Source organism: Schistocerca americana, chromosome 6 (assembly GCF_021461395.2).
Source record: "Schistocerca americana isolate TAMUIC-IGC-003095 chromosome 6, iqSchAmer2.1, whole genome shotgun sequence".
Classification (NCBI taxonomy): Eukaryota; Metazoa; Arthropoda; class Insecta; order Orthoptera; family Acrididae; genus Schistocerca; species Schistocerca americana.
In genome coordinates this window covers 361,807,440-361,827,452 of record NC_060124.1, presented here as the reverse complement: position 1 = coordinate 361,827,452, position 20,013 = coordinate 361,807,440, and the positions used below count along the sequence as shown (strand labels likewise).

Below are 20,013 nucleotides of genomic sequence, written 5' to 3'. Positions count from 1 at the left end.
TGCACTGCTGCTCATATTTGTCATAATTTTGTAGCAATAGTTGTGATAACACACCATAAGAACTGCATCATTGATATAAATGCAGTATTTTACATAAAATTGATACTGGCATTATTTATACTGATATCCATTTTATTTATTTATTCTCATTAAAGTTGTAGCAGTTTATCCTCTCATTCAATGCAGTAATGAATTTGATTTATTTCTTGAGTTTAATCTACTTATTTAAGAGAAGACAGTGTTTTGTGGTTTCTACGTGGTGTTGATTTGCTTAAATAGCTTGTAAATCAAAATGATTCGGCAGAACATAGAATTTCTTGAGTTTAAAAGTGTTGTCCTTTGTGCTATGGCATTTTTATTAGTGAAAATTATTCTTGGAAAATAATATGAAGGTGATTTGTAGGTGACTAATTGTAATTAGTCAACAACATGCAATAAGGTTTTCAGATAGATGATATCTGTTGCAAAAAATATGGTAATGTAGATATGATTGCTACACAATTGGGGACATAATCTTACTAAACGTCTCAGGTAAGTTCTATATGACCAGTAATTTTGCAATCAGTGAAGTGACACAGAAATTAATAACTTCTGTTAAGTAATAATATATACAAAAATTTAAATTTAGTCTGTTCATTATTGTAAAGTGAATCTAAAATCATATTTCTAGAATCAACACTCAATTTCAAATTTCTTTTTGAAATATTTTGTACATTTCTTCTGTACTCACATGAAACAGGGACTTTCATCTTTACCATTACGATTTTCACCAAGAAAAGATAGTAATAAAGTGATATTTTTGAGTTTTTATTATTATTTATTGCCACAAAAGTAAAATACAAAAGCTATCAAAAATCTATTAAAGTCACAGTGTCAACTGTATTAAAATCTTTGGCTACATCATTAAGTGCACATTTAGTTAAAGTACAACCATTAGATGAACAAGAATAAATTACAATAAAATTAGCAACTTCTATTCAAAATGAAAACCAATAATTTTAACTCTACAATTTTTCAGATAATGTATTATGCATAACACTTTACCAGTGGTGAGTTTTGCAACATTATGAATATACATGAAACTCCTTAGTGTAAAGCTAACACAAACATCAAAGACACAATTGTGAATGGTATTACTGAGGAAACAAAAGCTCTTAGTTATAAACAGCAGAAAAATCAGTAGCTGCCATGAAACTGTTAAAGGTAAGTTTCAATATTTCAGCATCAGAAGGTTTTTCACCATAAACAAAATGAAAAATATTATAAAAGGAGAAAAATGTGAAGATGTAGAAGAGGAAGAGCAGCTTTCATAATCAAACAAATGTGGGATATCCAGACATATTAAATTAAAATTTAACAATGAAACTATACTATCTGGAGAGACAGCCAGACTGAAAGATAAGAAGCAAAAGTAAGAGACAAAGAGGCACTGTATGGCCTTCCAGGTACTGGTGACACTGTAATAATACCTGCTTGTAGTTCTTACATGCAAACAGCTCACTTAGAATGTTGCTGTGAACATTGTCTGTAGTTAAGTTTCTGCCTCAACACACATCATGTACTTGAAGCAAAGAAATATTTTGCAGTATTTGGAATACTTTTTTTTTACTATTACATTAGACAGCTTTCACATTGCACACTTAAACACAAAAACTGATATCAAGCTGTTATAAAACAATCTCAAAATTATCCTTCTCTGTGAGATCTATCACAATAAGACACTGAATCAATTAAAAACTAAGGTTAAAAAAGACCACTTCACAAGCTCCTCCATAAATACAAGTTGTCTAGAAACTATGGAGAATTTAGAGTGATAAAATTTCACAACCATTGTTTAAATATAACAGTTAAAAGCTAGAATCCTAAAATACACTCGTGTCCATAAATAAAGGGTTCTTTGAGTTCCATTAAAAAATATTTCATCATGATGGACTAAACTGTGCCTGGATAGTAGGGAGGAAATCATGTGATGTATCATGTGACTCTGTATCACTTAGATATAGTGATTCTAATTCCATGTTTTGTGTGTCTAACACACTGCATTTAAGATGTTATGTTAGGAGGATGACACAGTGAGCACCTCTGGATGCCACTATGTACTGGTGTTGCATTATTAGAAGATAAGTCTCCAGCTGCCTTAAGCCCCATGTGTCCAGCTGTGGAGAGGATACCAGAAGATAGGTGTGTAGAAGATGTGACACAGCCTACTGCCAGAATTGTTATCTTTACTTATGCACCCACAGACATCAAACCGGCACAGCAATAGCTCTGACTTGAGACATCACTGCATCCTCTGGGTCATCATATCATCATAATTAGTTATCACTGCCGTAATCTCCATAAGAATAACACAGACCGGAAGTGAATTCTTCTGCAACACGGATCAAGTAAATATACGGGAAGCGCAACAATGGTGCAACAATGCTGTCACTAGGACGCGTGTTGCGCGACAGCCTCGCTCTGCGGCTAAGTCCCGCTCAAGGTCACCCGTATATTTACTTGATCCGTGTTGCAGAAGAATTCACTTCCGGTCTGTGTTATTCTTATGGAGATTACGGCATTGATAACTAATAATTGCTTAAAAATAATTTATTTAAACAGTGTACATACTGTTTGGGTGGACTACTGAGTTTAGGAGAGGGGACGGTGGGTGAGTATTGTGTCTTACGCGTTTTACTGCACTTGACCTTGAATTCGGACTTAGTTTCTGGCAGCTGCAACACAATACTAGCAACTCATCAGCTGTGTTCCCCACATGGCTCAATGAGTACAGTGCCATGCCCACTTAGCAAGTGTTGGCAGTCACCTATCCATGTGACTGCTATGTTTAAGCCCAGAAAGTGACTTTTCCTATGTGTTTACCCTTGGTAAGTGTTAAAACCCTACCATAACTGTGAAAAGGGGCCAGTATGGCGTTTTCAGCATCCTCGATTGGGAGAGCATCATATCAGGAACACTTATACCACTACATGTGTTTCACAGGGCAAATGTGATGGCTGCAGCTTATAGATGTGATGCCCTGCAATTCTTTATGTTCCCTTTTTATCGTACATTTAACCCTGACGTACATCAGAAAGACTATTATGCCTTACTACACAAGATTGGCCTAGAAGACAAGTACTACCTGTATTGTGAGGGCATTATGCATCTAGAGTGACAGTACACTCTTCAGAGTTAATTGGAACATGCATAGGGTTCTCTAAGCCAAATAACTACAATCCTCATGCCACCAACACATTACCAATGCTGACTTACACTGGGTGCCAATCAAGCAGTTAGAGGAATTATCTACTGGATAGACTAATTCACATTATACAGAACCATTTGCATCCTGTACTGCCATGCAAGGGTATCATACCTAGTACTGACTTTCTCCGTGTCACTGGCAGGTGGATGTGACACAGAGTAAGAGCTCCCCACAGTCCCTGGTCAGTTTTCAAGTACATCTTGTATTTATAACATTATATCACATGTCACAACATTTACAGGTCAGATTTATGTGCATTTATCATCATCATGCCTCCCGTTTTGAGAATCTCGTAGATTCCTTCACTTATGAACTTAGGTGTACATAGTCTGTTATGAAAACTCAGTCTTATATCAAATAGGTGCATTAGTTACTCATATAGTTTCTGCTACATGCTGCTCTGACTTGAATTTGCCAGTATTTCAAAAGGAATGTTTCTAACACCAAATAGAAGGTAAACCCACAGATTAAATAAAACATTTTAATTTGTCTTTCACCATAGACCACTTTTTCTAAAGGTTTGCAGTGATTAATCCTCAAAATACCTGTCCAGCTTTAAATTTATCTAGCTTTATACCTTACAACAGATGTTCTGCATCTCAGTTATCTTGACTAACTCATTTGAGATAGCCGTCTTTACTTCATTTTCTCTTCCCTTTGTATTTACACTGTCATACTTCCATCGCCTAGAAGTTTCTCCTAGATTCTCCTAGCTATTCCCACCACCCTTGACTATCCATCCCCTGACTCCATATTGACAAATTCTTGTTTCTCACTGCAGAATAATACTTTTACCACTAACAAAGCTGGATTTCCTTGTTACTGATCTTCACTGAAGTAAATTTGCAAACACAATTGAAGAGGCGCAGTTGTTGTAATGGTACTTTATTGTTGTGTATTCACTTGCTGTATAACTATGCAAACACACATCTTCAACACACTCAATTCCCTCCTAATGCACATGATCATCTCTTTTCCATAATTGTTTTTATACTGCACTCGCTTGGTTTCCACATTTATTCTTACTGATTCATTCCAATTTTTTTCCTCTTATCTGTCTGTCATGGTTGTTGTATTTAATTCTTAGATATTTATAGTCCCATTCATTTAATTTTTTCCCTATTTCTTCCTATGGACTGCATCTCATGAGTTTTAGGCTTAGCCAGAACCTTCTGGTGAACTAGATGACCTTCCCTCGCAAACATATACACAAAAGTACCTGCACTTCCTCAGCTGGTAATGCCATCTATCAGATCATATGCATAAAGATGAGATGAACGAAAAGTATATGACAAGTATTAGATCCTACAGACAGGCTGATACAGACACAGACCATTATCTAGTACTCGACGAACTACAACTTCAGTTGTGTTGTAAAAGAAGGAGGAACAACAGGGTCAAGAGACAATTTGAAGTTGAGAAGCTTAAGGATCCAGAGTTGTATCACCAGCATAATAATATCAGAGTTCATAACAAATCTGAAGTAATGAAAGAAGTGTTAATGATCAATGGGAAGATTTAAACAGGCTGCAGAAATATGAAAGTGTGAGAAGACCTTCAACTGAGACGGCGGATATAATCTAATTGGTGCATGGAAGCAAGCTCTTGATGCAGAGAAGAGCCAGAGATATTCTTTGTTATGTTTATGCTATGATGGGAGTGGTGGTGCTGCCAGAACCGATGCTGACACCATCTGCGACGGCATGACACAACTACCAAAAAATCAGAAGCTGTCTTTGGGATGTATAACGCCACCACACCATCAGTTTTGCAATCAGTTACTCCTGATGAAAACAATGGTGTAAATATCATAAGCTTGAGGTTTTACCCTGAACTGACATGGCAAGATGTTCGAGAATGTTTTATATAGGTGGAGGCAAGTTGTTGAATGCTGAAGATCCTGAAAATGTCTTCCATGAAGGAAGAATTGCAGAGGGTGTACAGAAAGAATAATCTCAAGTAATTCAACAGGACATATGCAGAGCAGTTAAGAAACTGAATAATAATGAGGCACCAGGATAATTGCAGAGATGTCAAAGATGGAAGGTGGAACACTTCAGAAAGAGCGATATATTTTTGTAAGTGAAGTATAGAGAAAGGACATGATCCTGAAAGAGTGGAAGTCAGCTACTATCATCCCACTGCACAAAAAGAACAGTAAAAGGAATTACTGAGGTATTTCTTATCTAAGCACACCACACAAAATTTTATCACTAATAATTCTTGAAAAGCTGAAGCCTTTCACGAAAGACATTGTTGGAGAGTACCAGGCAGGTTTTCAGGAAGGAAGATCAACTGTGGATGAAATTTTGACAATGAGGTAAGTCTGGGAGAAGTGCTGAGAATTCAACCATCAATTCCTGATTACATTTGTGGATTTCTCAAAGTCTTATAATAGTATAAGCACATTAAGCATGTACAACATCCTGAGGGAGCTTGCCATGCCAATGATATTAATTAACGTTTGAAGGTGTAGACAGCAGAGACAGAAGCTAAGGTGAGATACCACAGCAAGTTATCCAAGCAATTCAGCATCAAAACAGGTGTGAGACAAGGTGACGCCATTTCCCTATTGTTTTTCAATTCGGTCCGGCGAATGTAATTCTGGAAATGAAAGAAGAAGGCAAAGGGGTGAAGCTAAACTGAAGAATGCAGTTATTGGGATATACAGTTGACATGGCAGCCACAACGGAGTCAGAGAGAGAATGGCAGAAACCATAGAGAACTTAGCAAAGAATGCCAATAAGACTGGACATGTTTAAGAGAAGGCTCAAATGATAAAAGTATCCATAGAAACCTCTAATAATGCCTAGTTATGTGTTGGAATATGAAACACAGTGAGAGTTGAAACTTTTAAGTAGCTTGGCACATGGTTCAGCAGGCATAATGAATTGAAACAGAAACTAATCAATGTACTGTCAAAGCACCTAAAATTTATTTCAGTCTGAAACACCTAATGTCATCAAAAAATCTGTTAGTTAAGACCAAACTTAAAGTATATAATGCAGTGATAGTACTGGCAGCATTATGAGGGACAGAAACATTAAGCACCACAAACAAATGAAAAGAACCTGTTGATTTTTGAAAGGAAAATCATGAGAAAGATTTTTGGATCATCCTGTGAAGACAAAACTTGTAGACATCAAAAAGACCAGGAACTGCATGACCTGAAGAAACAACTAAACATCATTCAGAAAATGAAAGAGCAGAGAATAAGCCTGGCAGGGCACATTGGCAGGGGGCCAGACAGGTGTCAGGCCAAAGTTGTGCATTTGGGAATAATTGAAAGAGCTCACCCTACTGGAAGAGCAAGGAAGTGAACTGAAGAAGAACCTTCAGCTACTGGGTGCCCATGAGAACTGGGACCAAAGTGCACAAGATCATCATCTTGTAACATTTGCATTAAAGCACCGCTTCTGGGACAGGGAGTTGTGCCGGCCCGGGATCGAATATGCATAACAGATTAATAATGAGGACTGGCGTGCCAGCCAGTCCAGATGTGGTTTTTAGGCAGTTTTCCACATCCCATTAGGCAAATACTGGGCTTCTACCCAAGTCCCACCTCAGTTAGACAATTCACAAACATTCAGAAACTTTTACTCACTTCCACACTACTTGAAGGCAGTCGGGGTTACACATACCTGTAAGAGTGTGTAAGAGTGGTGACAGGAAAGGCATCCTGCCACTCATTAAATTAATCATGCCAACCCTATGTTGATGTGGGAAAAGACGCAAAAGAAAGAAGTTTTTTTTAAAGAAATTGTGCTTTACTTCCTCCATCCCTCTCACCTCCACAAAACTAATGAGCTAATGAGCTGCCTTTCCTTTAAAAAAAGGACAAAGTTCAAGGTCAGGTCAGCATGTGAAACAGACTTACTCTTACCTCCTCTATGTCATTTTAAATGATACAGTTAGCTTTTAGCACATACACCATGTTCACAATGCAAATCTTAATTTTTTGCTGCCAATTTAAATCTGTCAATATTACAAAATACTAATATTGCCATTGAGCAATAGGAAATAGTTCTTAGATAAATGTGTATGATAAATGCAGAAATTACACACATATAACAATGTAGATCACTCTGAATATCGTCCTGTTGCAATTTCTCTTTTTACAAAATGAACACAATGTTAAAGCAACTCTTAGAGAACAAGTAGCTATTAGATACATTATAGCACAACCCAATAACAAAATAGTTGGTGTTCTTAATAATAAAAAATACTAACAGTTTTATCTGGTAAGTATTGCACAAACAAGAATCTCATGTAGACAGAAAATCATCTGAGGTATTAATAATTTGCTATCAACACATAAATAGCAAATAGATGGTGAAGATTGTGGTTATAATTTTTGATGGTCATTGGTAATTGCCTGTATTATATTTCGGTACCGTTTCAGCATTGGATCATATATCTGAAATCAAAATATCATTTGTTATATGATGGGTAATTAAAAATCTATTTTGTTAAAAATACAGCTTAATCATAAAAAATTATGCACATAAACAAGCAGTAACAAATAACTGGCAGAAGTTGTTTCAGTTTTAGTAGAAAAGAAATGAAATAAATGTTGAATTGTCAACACATATTCCAAACATTCAGTAAAACTACACTGAACAAAACCAGAGTTGTATATTATGAAAATTTCCAAATTTATGCTAGTTTAAGAACAATGATGAAAATTATTTTATAGTAATGGAGTGAAAAGTTATAATCATGAGGGAAACAAATCCTGCTGCAATTGACAAGCAGTTATTGTAAGGGTGGACATGGAACAGACATCTACAAACTTCACAATGAAACAATGGGAGCTGGACCAGGGACCACATCATTTATGGTATATCATTAACTGCAACAGCAAATGTCAAATGGTAAAGGAGACACAAGCCCAAAGGTTGTGTTAAACTCTAAGCTTTCTTCTTTTATAAGAGAAGGACAATATTTTGTACTGTTCAAATAATCTGTCTCAATGCATGGTATTTATTTGGCTTGAAAACAGATGGCAGCAGGCCTGGTATCGACTTCAATTAATTATACCATGTTTTGAAGTATATGACATGTATTTGCAGTTGCAAATAGGGATAACCTTCAACTGTATAATGGAATGACAACAATGAAGATTTGTGCCAGCTGGGATTTATGCTGTGAGCCAAAACAGTTAAGGTGAGAGCTCGTTTAAAATGGGAAATCTGGCTATGAGTCCTGGACTAGAACATATTTTCATTGTTGTCATTCCATTATACAGCAGAAAGTTGTCAGTAATTGCAGCTGTAAATACAGTTCATGTATTTTATTATGGTTATAGTCACTGCAATGCCTGTTCTTTCAAACAAGCATGCATATTGAAGGAAACTTGCACCATACTACTTACCAACACAGGCACTGCAATATCACATTTGGAGGTATAAGGACAGTCATTTTTTCAAACCATTCTAATTTACAGAACTATTAAATACTTCACAATGTCTTACAAAATTCAAATGATCATGTAATCTGACAAAATAAGAAAATATGAACAGTCTGAGATTCTTATAAATTACATAAATTGTAAGTATAAAATAATAATACTTACAGAAGCAGCATCACGATGAGGCTGACAAACCAGATGAGGGTGGCCTAAATGTGAAACCATTTCTTTGAAGGAACTTCCAGAGGCATGAACTATAGCATGCTTGGCTTGATATGCAGCCCCCAAGACTGCAGAGTTCACTATATCCTACATTATACAGAATTATTTGAGCAAAATTGTATATCACAGTGTTCCAGTGAAAATAACTATGACATGGATAAGCAAACTGTGAATTAGCTTCAGTTTAATCAAGTATTCATTCTAAATAAAATACAACTTCCAACACATATCTGCAGCAATATCATAAACTGAAACAGATACATCAGTCTTCTGTAAATGAGAAAATTAATGATATAATATGGGATTACTGGACAAATTCCATACAGGAGGTTCAGTTATCTTTCTTTCCTTGCTGATATGACAGTTATATCTAGAAATACGGAGGTAGTTGTAGAACAGTTGAATCTGTTAAAATCTGGAAACCAGGATTAATTACCATTAGAAATACAAGTATATTGTAATAGCACAGGCCCAAGCCAGCATCCAGTGCTGCATATAGGGCACCAGGTCATGGTAGATGATCTGTCAACAATAGCAACCATCTTCTGTGTGCTTTGCTTCCACACTGACTTCATTCTGCACGATGACACCTGATCTTAGGAAACTGGGCCCCTTTCAGCAAATTTTTGCTTGATCTAGAAATGTGATAGTGGTCAGCTACTGACAGCATGATCAGCTCCAGACAGCTGTATTTAAACCACGAGCCCAGCCGAGTAGGTTATTGGCACAGCAGGGTCATATTACATCATCTGCTAAGTGTCAGTTGCCACCACAAGATTGACAATGCTCTACAGACACAGTCATAATTGGTGTAACTGTACTGGATGATGCTGCCAATACTACACCAACACCTCTATGAGACCATCTGTCGAGAAACTTGCTGCAGCTTCATGGCCCAAGCCACAAACGGACAACCAACTGGCTCCATTTGCTGGGGGCTCCCTGCCACCAGCTGCTGCTCTCCAGGCAAAGGTCCAGAGTTTACCTCTGTGTGTTGCCATCATCTGCCATAGCACTAGAAGATGCCACTGGCTGCTTCTTGCCACTGGCAGATCCATGTTATGTGTTCCACTCAGCTGCCTCTGTGTCAGCATCCACCAAGTCAGCATTCCCTGAGTAAACAGCTTTCCTTCCAATAGTTTGTGTACATCACCAGGCCATACAGTACGCATACGCAGGGACTACATGGGATGATGCCAGCTTGTGGTCCATATAAGACACACTCATGTAATTGTTCAAGTCTACGGTATTGTTATCTTCACATTCATGTGCGTCTGCAGCCTGTCTCTCTCAGCTTCCTACGAAGCTACACTCTGGAGTCATTCCTACCTCCCTTGCCAAAATACAAACCCATGACACTCCAGGTGGAAGTTGAATTCCTCCTGACAAATGGCTCCCACCACCCAGTAGCAGCCATTGCACGAACTCGCCCACTTCATTGCACGAACTCGCCCACTTCATTGTGAAGTCAGAAGTGGGATGACTTGAAGACTGATTGAGTGACAGAGAAGAAGAAGTCCACTTCATTCTGGTGAGAGAAGCTGATGGAGACTGCAATGGTGACTCAACTTGGACAGCACCAATGAAAGTAGCAGCTCAAATTTTGGATTTTCATTCATGGGATCCACATGCCTGTCCATCCTCCTGACCTTGAATTTCCACCCTCCTACCACTGCGCCCAGTTTAGATTCAAATTTTAATATTTGGTAAAGGCCCCAGGGTTGAACTATTAACAGATGTTGGTATACACATAGTGCAGTTTGCCAGGACACAGCTCCATGCACTGAACCACAGAATTTAGTTTGCTGGGTATGCCAACAGAAAGGGCATTGCTCCAGGCAATGCAGAGAGGGTGCATGGTTAAGGCGATGAACCTTAGGACAATGTAAACAGTAGGTGAATATAAGCATGGATTGTTATATGCAATGGAGCAGACGTTTATTGGTCTACATGAGTGTATCTGATATGCCTTTGTGAACTAGTGTGAGTACCAGGAATAATTAAGTATTTGCTTGAGTAATGGATTAAAGCAACTTTTAGGTGAGAAATTATAAAGAATGTGTACTGTGGCAATGTGAATACTAGAATCTTGGCATGTTTAAATTAGTAAGAAATAATGAAGCTTTGTATCATGATATGTTGAATAATAGGGAATTTGACTGTTTTTGGAAATTATTTTAAGATGGCGTTGTTTTCCTGCTTTCTAGCACTGGCCAAGGCACGCCAGTACCCTATGTACCTGTGGCAACTGAGGTATTCTGTGTGCCTGTATGTGTTGCTTCACATGAACTATTGTCCCACAGCACTGTTATCGCTGGCAGACAAGATGTCAGAAGTCAGTACCCATCTTCTCTGTTCATGTTGGCTGGTTGCTTGGCAATTTATATTGCCTCTCTAATCTTCCTCCTGAAAGGAAGAGGCTGTTTCGCCAGTACACATGCTTCACCAAAATCAATCTGTTTGCCACACTCCTGCTGTTGTTCAAATTGACACAAGCACTGCTAAAGCAACTAGAATGAATTTTGACAGAGCCAGAAGACTCATCCCACAAGTTCCACAGGCACCAACAAGATATAGTTTATCGAAGGTACATAAAGAGGCCTTTCCATTACGACCAATTGTGAGTACCATTAATTCACCGATGTACAGTCTAGCAAAGGAACTGGCTCCAAAGCTCTGACATTTGGTGGGCCACACAAATTTGTACATTAAGGACTCCACCAACTTTTAAAAGAAAAGTGTATCTCAGCCACAGACCTGATGGTTAGCTTCAACATAAAGTCTTTATTCATGAATGTACTGTTATAAGACACCATGATAATCTTAGAAGAACGCATGGCACCTGATATCTGCGATCTAGTGCACCACTGTTTAATGACCACCTATTTCAGGTGGAAAGTGGACTTTTATGAACAGACAGATGGTGTAGCTATGGGCTCCCCTCTCTTGCCTTTTGCAACAGACATCTTTATGGAAGCATTCGAAGAAACAGCTCTCCAGTCCACACCATTACACCCAGAATGTTGGCTCCAATATGTTGTCGATACTTTCGTTATCTGGGCACATGGAGAGGAAGAGCTATGAAATTTCCCCCAACACCTCAACCAGCAGCACAGCAGAATTCAATTCACTATGGAGATAGAAAAGAATGGGTTGCTGCCTTCCCTCAATGTGGAAGTTTACAGAAAGTCTGACGGTAAACTGGGCCATAGAGTATATAGGAAGCAAACTAGTACTGACGGGTACCTGCATTCCTCCTCACATAATCACCCTATGCAGAAGAAATCCACCCTGCATGCTTTAATCAAGAGGGCTCACAGGATCAGTGATAAGGAACATCTAAAGGATGAACTACAAAACCTCAATTCCATTTTTTGTCCCAAGGGCTGTGGAATGAAAGTAATAGATAAAACTATGGCGTCAAAGAACAAAGGCAATGGAGGAGGGCAAAAGGAAGCACAAATCATCACTGTATTATCATATGTTCATAGTGCCACTGAATGGGTGGGAAAAATTGTCCACCTAGCAGGTATCAAGCTGATTTTCCGAAGCAGCAACAGAGTAGAAGATGTTCTTTGCACAACAAAAAGATACATTTGACAAAATACATGCTGCTGGAGTTTATGAAATCAGATGCGATTGTGGATTAGTGTATGTAGGTGAGACAGGGTGACCTATCAGCACACGGATACCTGAACACGAAAAATATATCTGACTAAGGCAGCACACTAAGTTAGCAGTGGCAGAACAGCAGCACGAGTGCGGCAAACAGATCGATTTTTGGTGAAGCACATGTACTGGCGAAACAGCCTCTTACTTTCACGAGGAAGATTAGAGAGGCAATAGAAATAGCCAAGCGACCATCCAACATGAACAGAAAAGATGGGTACTGACTTCCGACATCTTGGCTGCCAGCAATAATAGCATTACAGGATGACATCTCACATGAAACAACACATACAGGTGTGCGGGAGGCCACAGCAGCTGCAGGTACATAGGATACTGGCACACCTCAGCTGGTGCTAGAAAGCAGAAAAACAATGCCACATCACAGCTGCCGCCTGGTCTTCCATTTACCAATTTCCACCAATTACAAGCAGTAATGCAAATACCAATCAAAATTTTGGGTTTCTACCAATGAAAAGAAATAATAAAAACACCAATAAAGACTTCTAAAATCCCTCCCCTTTATCCTAAAGAGCCTATGAAAATTAGATAACAGCTATGTCTCCAGGTATATAAGAAACAAAGTTTTCTCATTCAGCAGTAAACAAAAACACCCTGTAGAAGGTCTCTTGCAACAGGGACCAAAACGTCTGTAGTTTTATATATATTGACAATGCAGTCACAAACCCAGAAAAATTTTATTGAATGTGACAATGGCCGCAGAAGCCTACATTTACATGTCATTTTATGTTCATACCATGCTTTTTCTTTCATGAATTACAGTATTCCTTCATAAAAATGGAAATGAAATTCAAAGCATTTGAAAGCCCACTAAAATGCTCTATTCGAGTCACATGATGCCTGTGATGTCAGTGGCTAGCTCACTGCTCCTACTATCATAAATATAATTCACAGTGATGTCTTGCTTTGGAATTTACATTTTCGAAAATGGATTACAAATGGTGTGCAGTAGAACACTGTACACATACAGCCATAAAAACTCTTCAAAAATTGTTTTTGAGTGTTTCAGAGAATGAGAAGGTGCATAAAAATTGGTCGCACTGTACCAGCAAAATTCCATTATGTTGATGCCTGAGTTGCCTTAATTAAAAATGTCTTTCACTCTGAAGTTAACAGTAATTTAACTCCAACATAGCTTTTCCACTGTTACAAAGAAGGGTAGCATGTCAAAAAAATTAAATTCTTACTAAAATTATATCTGCTTACAGTATATCTGCTTAACTGATAGCTCGATTGACATGTTGTGCCTCTATTTGTGCACCTGTCTGTCTTTTTTGTGGGCCTTAGCTGTGTCCACACTGGCATCCCACATACGCACCCCCCACATCTGAAGGATTTCAACATTCAATTACTGCATGGCGTAGCATGCAGCAACACTGAGATTAAGTATCTATTAGTGATGTAAACAGCGGTGTGGCACAACCTCCCAACATCTATCCAAGCAATGTGGTATCACATCGCCTGTGGAAAATTCAACACTAACCAGCATTTACACGTGATTGTTTTAAAGGCCAGTCCTTTATGCTCCACCTGTCACTCAGTGAATAATGACACCCATCGCCTGACCTGCATCAGTGTTCATGAAGTCTGGACATTAGGGCAACAAATGGTCACCTGTTTACTCCTCGCCCCTCCATCCATGGTTGAAACATATGCTTTCATTTCTCATGCAACAGTCTGGGTCAAAGGATAGATGATCACCTAACTTCATGGGGTTGTGGACAAATCGTGCCTCAGTCTTTGGAACTTCCTACAGAATGATGTCCAAGCTACCATGCCTATTTTGCCAATAACCTCTGAGGGGTTTTGCACGATGCCCTGCTCAGTTGGAATGTGCCAGGCATGGTTGGCTCGATTGCTGTCAATGAGCACCACTAACACTTCCCTCATGTTATTTCAAGCCCCTGGCGGGTGCAGCACCTGATACCCCAGTGTCCTTGTTTTCCATTCCTGTCTCCCCTACCTACCACTGGTATGTCACACGTTGAAAGTTCATGGTTACAATTAAGTATCTCATTCTCTGACTGTCCCATCTTGCTGTCTTCTGGTTAGTTGGTAGTGTTCAAGACGCCATGGCCAGGCCTTATGTGGCCGACCCCTGCCTACCCTGCCCCCCCCCCACTGTCCTGCCACCGAGCTGGAGATGACCTCCGCGTACTCATGCCCCATTATAATATTTTAACTTACTTATAAAAAAAATTGATGGTCCTTTCAAATGAAAAGCAAATCACAATTACAAAACTTCACCACAACAATTAGAAACAGAGTTTCAGATATTGGCATTAATTTACACTTACAAACAGTACAACCCTTATGTTTGTGTTACCTGCACATTGTACATGCTTCATATCTCTCCATATACAAAATCTCATTGTCCTAAACCTTGTATGATGATATCTTCACTACTTCCAGTGCTTTCCGAAAAGATAATTGTTTGTAAGGAAAGTAGATGCATTTATCCTCAGTTATCTACTTCTCAGCCTTAAATTAATTTGAAGCTATATGCAATACATCCCACCATCGAAGCAACTGCTGCAATGAGCTTTTGCTAATGCTACTTTCATATTTTGTGTAAAACTTTTAAAAATTAGTAAATTGTGTAGTAAGAATAATTAGGTGATATGATGACCAACAGGCAACAGTTAGTGAATACTATTTCATTCCCAGATGTAAGTCAGATGATAACATAGATGTAAACAATGGTACAACGCTGACAAAGCAGACCATGGATCAAGTGTCATGATAGTATCAGATGGAGAAGATTTCCTGTCTTAACACTGTACAACACTGACACAAAGCAGCGAGGCACTGAGGCACCACACAGGTTCAGAATGAGTCTTTGGCTCTGACACGAATTAAACTTTTTCAGGTCCCTTGAGATACAGAGAGGAAGATAGCCAAAAATCTGGCAACAATATCTGTCTAGGCTAGAGATTTGACATTAGGGAGTAATAAGTCAGATATTAAGAAATAATGTTGTATAAAAGGTGTACTATGGGCACTGGAGGATAGGTGAAAAGTGACTGTGCCCCCAGGAACTAGTAAGTTCATTGTATAGTTGAGCTCTCTGAAGCAGGGATGCTACAATAGTCTCTAGGGGTGAAAGATAACTGTGAGTTAACGTATTAAGGTTTTATGCGAGGGATTTCTTATCAGTCAATGTGTCTGAGAATGTGATTATAGTGATGCTACCACTGACTTCTTTCTTTTTTAAATAGTTTTCCTCATTTGCTGTACCATAGTGATAAGGCAACACAAGAGATTAACATAATTGAGTTCACAGAGGTCAAGAAGTATCTGGTTTTTTATTTTAAGTGCTGGACAGTGGATGACATTGTGAGAGTTAAGGCAGTGTCTAACTTAATGAGATATGCAAGAACTTTTAACTAGTTATTAGAGGTGTGCTACGATTATATTATGAGAATGTGTGACATTCAAATTTTCACTTGTGATGTTTTTATCATGAAACTTTGGGTATCAATCCAAATGGGCAAAAAGTTAGTAGTGTTAGAGTGCAAATATTACTTCGGATGACTATCAAGCTTATGCTGATGGGTGCCATCCTGATACCTATCTCCTTTCCCATGGTGTGAAACAATAAAGCTGCTAACTGGACTCAAAAGAAAAAAGAGCAAACTAGGAATTGAAAACTCTGTTTTGTGGAACATTGATCTGAGTATAAAGAAAACCGAATGCCAAAGTGTGAAGGTTATTTGAGAGGGTTTACTGTGGACTCAAGATGAAGAATATGAAGTGTAAAAACAATTGTAACACATGCATGATTGTATTTCAATTAGATCAATATCAGGAATCTGATGAGGAAGAAAGTCAAGGCGAGGACCCAGTGCCATATCTAGAACACCAGCAGCTACAGCCAATGACCTGCCAACCCAGCAGCCCTCCCCTATGTGCCAATTTCTGCTCTGACCTCCTTTCACATGATAACAGCAAGGTCTAGGACACAGGTCCTCATTCACGATTCTTCTGTGTGACCTAAGAACCCAACAGTGCTACATTCTCCATGTGGTCAGCTCCAGGCACCGGAATTTAAACCCTGGCTCAGCCAAGTAGGTCATTGGCACAGCACGGTCATGTAATGTTGCCTGCCATGGGTCAGTTTCCACTGTGAGATCGACAATGTTCTGCTGATGCACTCATAATCAGTACAAATGGAATATGCTGCACTGGATGAGGCCATACATCTGATGCAGCCAATACTCTGTTGCTGCCTCTATGAGACTTCCTGCAGAGCAACCTACCACTGCCACATGGTCCAAGGCATGAATGGACAACCAACTGGCTTCATGCCACTGGGTTCAACCAGGCGCCAGCTGCTGCTCTTCAGCCAATTGTCCAGATTTTGACTCTGGTTGACAACAATAGTAGATGGCACTGGATGCCTTTTGCTGGCAACAGAGCCATGACGAGTGCTCTGCCTGGCCACCACAATGCCAGCATCCGCCAAATTGGCATTCTCCGAGTAAGAAGCCTGTCTTCCAGTTGTCTGGATATGCCACCAGGCTTTATGCTATCATGCCTCTATGATGCAGGGAGAACACGCGACTGTATTCTGTACAAATATGTCACATATAACTGTTCAATTTTAATGGAGTAACAAACAATTGTTATGTTCACACTCATGTCTATCTGCAGCTTGTCTCTCAGCCTTCCTGCTATGCTACACTCAGGAGACACACCTGTCTCCCTTGCCATCATGCAAACCCAGGACACCTCAGGTGGGAGTTTAATGTTTCCTGAAGGACACAAATTTTTCTTCCATCACCCAGTAGCAGTCATTGCACACCTCCATCTGCCACACTATAGTTACGTGCATGAGTCTCATGATTCATTTTAAATTCAGTGTACTGAAAAAAATGAGATATTCAGAAAAGATGGATTTGTTGACAAATTTGTCACAAAGCTTATGATTGACCACTTTTCTAGCCAAGTGCAAGCATTCATCACAGGACGGAGAAAGTTGACCCATATTCTGATGAATTTGTTAACAAAAATTAAGTTAATGTGCATTGTACCTGATCTTAAAGATTCGCTTTGAGTTAACCAACATCAGTGTGGCCTACATGTTGAAAAGAAGTCATAAATTTGTGAAAAAAAGTTAAATGGAAATAAAATTATAGCACTAGGAATTGCACAAAACAATTTCATCAGATGTGAGTGCAAAATATGCTGAATTCCTGAAAAATAATACAAATGTTTATTTCAACAAAACAAAAACAGCTATATACTTGAAACTGTTCAGCTCCCTGGTACTATGACAAAAATGAATGAAAGTAGAGTAAAAACTGAATTCACAAAATGTTCGGACTACATTCTTGAAAGTTGGCTTGACCAGTGTAATATAATATATTTTAGCCTAACCTCCCTCTATAAAATTCATATTGATAAAGACTCCAATGATAAAATCAGAGGACTATAGTATTACAAAATAGCACAAGCAACTATTATTTCTCGCAACATAATCTGTGAACAGAATAGCCTCTGCTGTAGTGTGTAAGTGAGTGAAGTGCAACATAAAACAAGGTGCTGTCTTAAAGACAGTATACACTCATTGAAAGTGTCTACATTTGGCAGGGAGTAGTGATTGCACATTATCCTATTATTAATAACTACTGTATCATATTTAAAATACAAGGTTGACCTACACAATTTACTTTACTTTTTATCTTAACTTCTCTGATTTAGGTGGTACAGTGAGAAGAAATCAAACTCGAATAGAGGTGGAAAGTGGTTTGGACCTCTGTCTGGTTATCCAGATTTATGTTTTCCATAGTTTCCCTAAACCAGTTAAGGCAAATGCAAAGTTGATTCTTATAAAAATGACTTGGGCAGTTTCCTTTCTCAGTCTGAGCTAGTGTTCCATCTCTAATGATTCTAATCTTCATTCCATTTTGATCTCTATTATCCATATTTCTAAATTTGTTAACAACTTTCAACAATGCAATATAATTGAACTATCAGTGTTGGTAGTTCATATGTATTTATGCACTACATAACAACTGTAAATTGTCTTTCATATAACTCACCAAAACATAGACATCTGCATTGAAAACATCTGCTAAGACCTGAAGAATTGTTTGGTTTGCTGATGCACCACCTGTTGCCAGGATTCTCATTTCATTGCCTAAAAAAAATATAGTTATAAGATTTTTGAAGATTTGACAATCTGTCTTCACCAGAAATTGGTAATGTTGTGTTACATTATTAGGTGAACGACTAACAGAACTTAACATATATGGACTGACACAGACATTCATCTACATAAAATTATATGAAGCCGAGGTCCCATTACTTGTTTCGTTCTTTTCACTATTCCTTGCATGTAAAAATAGTTGAGAGTATTTCTACAGTTTTTTGTACTTTCAAACTATAAAATACTAAAATGTTCAACCAGAATCAAAATTAAATGTCAAAACAGAAGATAAAAAGGGTAAAGACAGCTAACAATCTGTTATCTGATGTGGGAAAAAATTCAAATTATCTTCTGGTTTAGATCATCTACCAGTCACATAACTGCACAGTGTCACATGCACTTGAAAAAATACTTAGCACAAAATTACCAACCTACAGAAAGACCAAGATCTTCTGCATGAGCTCTCCGTGCTATAAACTGTCCTTCGATGGCAGCTCGAACTTCTACTTCCTTACTACTGAACCTAGACACTCGATCACCAGCTTTGTTGTAACGAAAATCTCCTTGAACAAATGGTATAATTTCTTGTGCATCAAAGTAAAGACCTGAAACAGAATGGAATTGACTAGAATGAATCACTCCTAAAATTAATAATAAATAGATTATGAAAAAATCTGTGTCCATGAAAAACTGAAGTCAAACAAAGACAAGAAAACACGTATTTATACAGTATCAGCAGATACAAACATGAAAAATTCTATCTTTCAGAAGAAGAAGAAACTCCATCTCTTAAAAGAAACCAAGCTGATATTTGAGACAGAGATATTAAATAATTAAGTTGGACAATCGAACAAGATTCCTGGTCAAGAAAGAAACAGCAGAATAAAGCAGGGGGGAAATCAACAATCAAATGTAAACAAGAGATGATGTTTGGAAGTTAGAATGCAGGGAGTGAAGATTAACAGAAGAAGTTCAACTGAGACAAAGGCGAACAGCAACAGAGGAAAATGAATGAACACGTAGTGGAGAAGAATTGGAAGGAGAGGAAAGAAAACAAACAAAGACTCAAACTGTTAAAGATGAAGGAGAGGACAACATAAATACAGAGTAGGTAAATACAATGACAGAGATATGGTGGAATAAAACAATAACATAGAAGACAACAAGCAGAGAAAAGTTTATGAAAATAACCATGCACATACTTTGTAGCAATTTAAAGGCTGCAGATTCTGAGATCCTGGTCCTGATAGGAAGAATCCAAATCACTAACATGATTAAGAAACCATCACAGTGAAC

The 20,013-nt window shown here is 38.3% G+C and overlaps 1 protein-coding gene across 2 annotated transcripts in view; it reads right to left on the bottom strand.

The window, feature by feature from the left end:
• Positions 1-802: 802 nt before the first annotated feature.
• LOC124619886 (xylulose kinase-like) overlaps positions 803-20,013 on the bottom strand; it is a 148,295-nt gene continuing 129,084 nt past the window's right edge. For both annotated transcript variants that reach the window (XM_047146514.1, XM_047146515.1), the window contains exons 10-13: positions 19,149-19,322; positions 18,611-18,708; positions 8,823-8,966; positions 803-7,664 (exon numbers count right to left, since the gene is read on the bottom strand). In XM_047146514.1, the coding sequence (XP_047002470.1) occupies positions 7,593-7,664; positions 8,823-8,966; positions 18,611-18,708; positions 19,149-19,322 (488 nt within the window). In that variant the 3' untranslated portion in view covers positions 803-7,592. The remainder of the gene's footprint in view (positions 7,665-8,822; positions 8,967-18,610; positions 18,709-19,148; positions 19,323-20,013) is intronic.